The sequence below is a fragment of the Aphidius gifuensis genome, linkage group LG2, assembly GCF_014905175.1.
Source record: "Aphidius gifuensis isolate YNYX2018 linkage group LG2, ASM1490517v1, whole genome shotgun sequence".
NCBI classification, from domain to species: domain Eukaryota; kingdom Metazoa; phylum Arthropoda; class Insecta; order Hymenoptera; family Braconidae; genus Aphidius; species Aphidius gifuensis.
This window is the reverse complement of record NC_057789.1, coordinates 21,069,037-21,076,105: the sequence shown is the minus strand read 5'-3', so window position 1 is coordinate 21,076,105 and position 7,069 is coordinate 21,069,037. Positions and strand designations below refer to the sequence as shown.

The following is a 7,069-nucleotide window of genomic DNA, read 5'->3' as shown; positions in this document are numbered from 1 at the left end:
TAAAATGTTGATTGGTGATTTTATTAATCGTAATGTAATGTTGTGGATGTATGTTGTATTTATGATTATATTTAACAATGTTACAACGTTTTACTTTACTTATAGTTGATGAGTTCTTGATTACGATATCCTTTATTTTACAAATAGCTCTAGTCGTGCGCTTGCTCGTTTTACAATTGGTCTTCTTTGATTCGAAGTTGTGGAATTGTTGATGATTGTCGAATCACAATAAATTATATTCACTTCACTTTACAATTTGTTAAATATTTTATCAGCGGATAAAATATTAGGTTTAATAAATAATTTTTTTGTGACATTAATAAATTGATTTATAGTCGAATCTAATAATTGTTGAAAATTTTAACTGAATTACATTTATATTTTGAAAATACTTTAGATGAACTCATAAAAGTTCTAAGTTTTAATTAACTTTGTTGAATTAAAGTCTGACTGATTTAAATCATACTGTTGAACTTCCTAAGTAATTCTACTTGTTTCAAATTGTTGAAGTGTGTTTTAAAGAGACGATCTAGAGTTGGTCCTGGTGATTTCATTTTTCTAGGATTCATATATGGAATTACGCCCTGAGAACACTTAGGTTTTTCTGGAGAGGAAAGCGTTGGTTCAAATCATTACAGAAGGCATTTTAGATATCGCACTGCGTTCAGTATAGGGGTTTTCGATTCTCAGCAAAAGAATTGAATGAAATTTTTCCTGTTCAAGACTTCATCAAATATTTTCATCACATCCTGATCAAGTCAACCTGGTGAAATCTCGATCAAAAAAATCATCAAGTTGAATATTCTCAAATATATAAGTTTTTTAAGGAATTTGCTCTGTTTAAGATGACATGAGCAAAGACTGGTAGCCAAGCCTCGGCAACTTTTTTTTAGGCCCGGGCCATTGCTTGGCCATTTTGTATTCTCCTTCACGGGTAAGTCACATAAAAATTGTCTGACCGGTATGACAAAAAATATAAGATGGCTAATAATTTTTATTTTTATATCGATAGAGTGACAGGATAGGGTTTCGCCTCAAGTTTGTCGTGCTGATACGACAATTGTTGCGGGGGGTTATTACTTCAGAAATTTTTTGTTCTTTCTGACAGACATCATATGAAATTTTTTCTGAAATCCCAGAAATTTTTTAGGAAATCCATGAAACTTAGTGAAACCTTAAATTCCTTCATAGGAGAACTTCTCACGTTCATCAGTTGATACATTCATGCCGTATTACCTGTATTTTGAAATTAAAATCATGATTTCGGTGTATCTTTATTACGATAAAGATTTTAGAAAAAAAGTTTTTTCATTTGCATGAATACGGAAAAATCAATGATTTTTATGATATCGAGAAATCTTTAAGAGATCTATACAATTAGTGTAATCTTTAAAATCTCGAAGGATTTCTTCTTCATAGAAATCATAAAAATCATGATGCAAAAGCTTTCACTGAGAAATCATTCATCCACCGGAAATGCAAGTGAATGCCTCTTTAATTTTTGTTGGACTGTTTTCTTCGTGGAGGACTGGTGACAACGGAGAATTTTAATTTCATTCAGATTTGTTCAGATCTAAAAATGTCCAATAACCTGTATCTGGCCAGATCTAAACGACGACAGATCTGCCGATTTTCGCCCTGAAGTCTAAATTATTTTCAATAAATTTTTTTTTTTTAAACTCAGTCGAATATTTGATTGTATTTTCTCAAACTTTATGACATCATTGAATGCTATCTTTGAAATTGTGTTATCTTAAATGGGTTTGTGTAGTTCTCTGCAATCTTGCGTAATATTTACGTCAAAGTAATCTGGTTTACATAAACTTCTGTATTTTACCCCTACGTCAAAACGAAAAATAGATAAATCAGTAAGCTGATTAAGAATATTTTTGCGAAGATTCTAAATGTTGGGCGCAATTTATAAAAAACTGTTAATATTTGATATTAATACTAATAATAATAATGAAACATTGATTAATCAATGAATTATTGAAAAACGGAACGTTCGAAAAGTTATTTTTTTTTCAATTGATAATCGCATTTTTCAAATCTTAAACATTTTTTCAATAAAAGAAGAAAAATAAGTTCGTTTAAAAGTTTCAGGTATAAATATACTATACAAATCGGTCGAGTGAAAAGAGTAAAACAAGTAAGTCAGTGAAGAGAAGAAAAAAATATGTTGATTGTCACGTATCAATAAAAAAAATCTCGGAATGTATTCTTATCTTAATACGAAGAATTAGTATATCGATATCTAACGAAATCTTTTTAGATAAACCTAAGTATATATTATCAGGGAAATATTATCTATTGCGTACTTATGAATGAATTCCGATGTTCGTCTTGACATTAAATATAAAAAGCCTGACAAAAAAAAAATCAATCTAGTTCGAATAATGTATCGATTCTGCTTGTTATTTATTGCTTTCCTAGCAACACCATCATTTTCAAATGAACAAAACCTTAGACCACTCAAAGGGTATATCTTTTGTGTTTTCAGTAATTTTCAATAAACGATTTTTAATTATTAAATGAGATAGAGTAACGAAATAAACTAATACTTTTTTTTCTTCTATTTTTTTTTTCAAGAATGCAGAGATTGCTCATAACATGTCAAACACTGGAAGAATTATCATTTGTGAAAACTTACATCGATAATGATAATTTTGATATTTTAAAATTAACAAGAAGACTTAGTGAGCCAATCGATGTTTTAGTGATTGCTGATCAAGTTGAGATTTTCCGAAAGATCCTGGATATGAAAGAAATTCAATACAGCGTAGATGATTACGATGTTGCTGTAACGGTACATGATGAAGCAATGCTGAACAATTTTCAGAAATTAACCAGACGTTCAGCAAATTTCACCAACGAGCGCACACCATTTGGTTATTATCCACGTTATCAGGAGGTAAATGATATTTAAAATTGACGGAAAACGGTAACAGTCTCAGGTATAGAAAACTTACAATTACAGTAAGCTTGTTCGGCAGATAGCCGTTGGGGAAGTGCCCAAATAGGTGAATCATTTTTTCTCCCTTTTTCCCGTTCCATACTCTCGATTTAGAGAAGACTCGGGCACTCCTCCGTATTTACCATGTTTAGAAACTTGTCATCATAATATACGTTGAATATTATCGAATATGATATATTTTTATTGATACTTACTAATATCTATATACTCGCCATCGTAACTTATTTGAAAAAAATAAAAAAAAATTCTTTTCTTAAAAAAAAGGAAGAGAAATCCAATGAAGTTGAAATCGAGATCTTATTCTCAAATTTTGACAAACCTCGTTTTAGCTACAGAAATCACAAAAAAGCAATCAGAATTAAGTAATGCCGGAGTTGGTTCATCGTTTATTTTACGGTAGCTTTTATTGTCGTTATAGAAAAATGAAGAGTATTCGAAAAAATAAGAGTGGTTTTAGAGCCAAATCTGAACAAGAAAGAAGTTATGAACAAAATCAGAAGGTATCAGCTATCGATTAGCCTCGGGTTTATAGTCGCATTCAGTATAAGATTACAGAATATGAATTGCCCTATATTTATTTGATGTCTTTTTAAAAACATCATTATCAATAATTGTTTATCAGATAAAGATACTTCCAATGCTCGAATTCTCAATATCAGACTGACGATAACGATCAAACTGTTCTATAACGTTGTAACTCTATTTAATTGTATCAATAGAAACTTTTTCTTTTTCGATTTTCTATCAGATTGAAACCTATCTTCATGAACTCAGTGAGAAATACAGAAACATTGTAACAGTATTCAGCATTGGAAATTCCTTTGAGGGCAGGCCAATATACGTTGTCAAAATAGCGAGTGGAGGAAGCAATAAGCCAGCAGTATTTATAGACGCCGGAATACATGCGAGAGAATGGATCGCACCCTCTACAGCACTCCATGCAATTCATGAGCTTGCAACGAATAAGAACAACAGTTATCTCTACGAAAACGTAGACTGGTACATTGTTCCATGTTTAAATCCTGATGGTTATGAATACACTCACACTGATGTAAGTATTGTCGGTAGAATGATATTTGTTACAATGAGAAAAAAGCCGATTTTGACAAACTGTTCCCTTCTTCTGACGAGAAGAGAGCCTTTTTGACGTGAGGATTATCCGAACTATGAAATTCTTTCGTGTAGTATATTTTTTTGTTGCGACATTTCATCTGCAAGCGACAAATGTGTTTTTCTTTCAAAAAAAAGCCTGTTATCGATTCATGAGATAGGTATTAATGGAACTTCGATATCATTACTTTATATATTTTAAATCAGTGATTCTCAGATTAGCGAGGGCAGAGGTTCGGTGTATTATAAGGCTTGGTAGTGTTTTTCGCTTTCTTTTTTTTTCATTTATTTAAACATATTCTTTTTTCTCATTGATATGACTGCGCAAATGAAAAATAAATATAACGATAATAATATTGCTCAGGTAATTATTTCTACATTGGTTGAAAGAAAAAGCAGGTTATTTAGGAACTCATAGGTTGCTTCTCCACATAAGAAGAATCTTCCCATAGCAACGTCCTTATTCTGTTTTCATAAATTGTCGTTTGAGTTGTAATTAGATTTTCCTGTGTGGAAGCAGAAACGTACTTTTTTAAAATATGAAAATTCGAATGTAGATTATTTGCAACACTATGAACTGAAAAGTTTAGAAGCTTAAAAATTACAAGTCCGGATTTTTTTTTAATGACCTTCAATTATACAATAAATTTTAACGGTCAGTTGACTAAAGGTCTTTCTCTGCTGAAGGAAAGATATTCTGTAATTACAAAGTTTTAGATTTGTCGTTGAATTTCACGATTTATCCCTCAACTGATTTTGTTTGACTTGAACACGTGTATTTACAGGATCTTTTTTTTTTCATTATTATTTTATAAGCAAAGATAAATAAATGTAATAAATTTATTATTTTATTGAATGTCTAATAGTTTTATCACGACGAATTTTGGTTCTAAATTTTCATTAAAAATATTTAAAGCTATTGTAAAAATTTTAAATGGAAAAAAATAAAATTACTTTAAAGAGATATTGTATGAAGAAAGCAAAAATTTATCAAGGAACTATTTCTATTAAGAATAATTGTGTATTTTTTAACAATCACCTATTTTTTTTTTTTCAATTATAAGGAGAAGTTTTTTGAAATTACCATGAGTTACACTATATTTTTATGTTCATCTGACTACGGTTCCTTTTCCCCTGAATAAGGGAAATTGTACCGTGTAGGCGTATGAATTTTCAAGTCCGCTTGAATAAAATGAAGTTAAAATTTATTTGAAAATCCAATTTTCACTTTGGAACGTCAAAATTTGTCATTTTGTTAATCGGTTGTTTTTTAAATAATGTTTTCGACAAAAATGAGGTATTTATGTTTTATGTTTCATAATATATTTATACAGAGGTCAAAATCACGTTTGGTCTTGTCAGTATGGCTTTTTCATTGTATCTAGCTTTACTCTAGTTTCACTCTATCCAGAATAATAAGACAGTGTAATAATTATAAGTTTGCGATGTGGCATAGCTTCGTCACCAATACAAGTTTAAAGACAATTTACATTTATGCATAGTGGCCAGACACAGAGTGATTTTATATTTTTCTTAAAACTAACTACTATCAGTCAAGTCACGTGATTTACTTGACCGATGTGGTGGGCATCATAAATAATATTTTATCTCGCAACATTCTTGTTCACTTAAACATATTCTACGCTGTCTAAAAATTGCTACTTTTTGTTTTAAATATAATCCTACTAAGACTCAGTTCTCTTCTTAACGGAAGTAGGGCATTTTCATCAAAGAATGTAGGGCATCTTGAATTTAGTAGCATCCGTTTCGTTAAAATCGGTTTTTTTTTACACGTATGCTTTCAGCAATTAGACAGATATAAATTAACTTAATATTGTTTGTAATCTCAAAAATTGGTTCTAGTATCGATTCTGGAGGAAAACAAGGTCAAATTCAGGAAGTAGGTGTCCGGGTACTGATGCCAATAGAAACTTCGATTATAAGTGGATGACAATTGGAGCTTCAAGTTCACCATGCGAAGATACATATGCTGGACCAAAACCATTTTCAGAACCAGAAACTCAAGCTTTACGTGATTTTCTATTAGCAAATAAACAGGCAATAAAAGTCTATCTAACGCTTCACTCATATGGTAACTGGCTGCTGCATCCATGGGGCTGGACCGATAAATTACCAGAGAACGAACCAATTTTACGTAAAGTTGGCCTGGATGCTGCAGAAGCTTTATCATCTAAATATGGTACAAGATATACCGTTGGAAGTTCTACAGTTCTTTTATATGCTGCTGCAGGTGGCAGTGATGATTGGGCTATGGCTGTCGCAGGCATCGAATTGTCGTATACCATCGAATTACCAGGTGGCAGATTCGATCCACTACCGAATAATATTGCTAAAGTTGGTCATGAAACATTTGAAGCGTTCGTTGTTTTTCAAACGTACGTTGAAAACAAATACATAAATTAATGTGACAGTTTCTGAATGAAAAAAATATATAATACATATAGTATGATGATTTCCTACTATAAAAAGTAGAATAATAACGCCGGTTCTTCGTCGTTTTTCTGGTCACTGGCTCCATTCTCTATCTCTCCGTCTCTTTTTTTCTGTCATTTTCAATAATAAAAACTATATAAAATAAATTTATAAGTGTAACAAAAATGAATGGCCATTTCATACCTTGGTAACTTCCTGGTTCATAAAAACATCAAAAGAAATATTTTCGATCATTTTCAGAGTTTTTTTTATGAAAAGCTATTATTCATTGAAAATCGAGGATAAAAAATATTTCTCAATGAATCAAGGTAACTTTATAATTAATTAAACTGAAAACATTTTTTCCTATTTCTTCTATTATCAAAAACAAAACTTGGATTATGGAAAACACGTCATAGTGCAAGACTATAATTCTATGGTTCAAATTATTCGAGAATGAAACTATGTCTTCATCGAACAATTAATTTTCTCAATTAATTCGAAATATAAGAAAGCAAAAAATTTATAGATTAAAAAATTTTGTTTTTTAGT

General features: G+C 30.7%; 1 protein-coding gene across 2 annotated transcripts; it reads left to right on the top strand.

Annotated features, from left to right (window-relative positions):
- The first annotated feature begins 1,767 nt into the window (after window positions 1-1,767).
- LOC122849494 (carboxypeptidase B-like) lies at window positions 1,768-6,684 on the top strand. Of its 2 annotated transcripts, XM_044148205.1 has the most exons (4): window positions 1,768-2,479; window positions 2,590-2,911; window positions 3,723-4,025; window positions 5,948-6,684. In XM_044148205.1, the coding sequence occupies exons 1-4, from the start codon at window positions 2,325-2,327 to the stop codon at window positions 6,506-6,508; spliced, it is 1,341 nt and encodes a 446-aa protein (XP_044004140.1). In that variant the 5' UTR covers window positions 1,768-2,324; the 3' UTR covers window positions 6,509-6,684. The 2 variants fall into 2 exon arrangements, with proteins under 2 accessions (XP_044004140.1, XP_044004142.1); XM_044148207.1 differs by lacking the exon at window positions 3,723-4,025 and having other exon boundaries at window positions 2,350-2,479.
- Window positions 6,685-7,069: the final 385 nt, after the last annotated feature.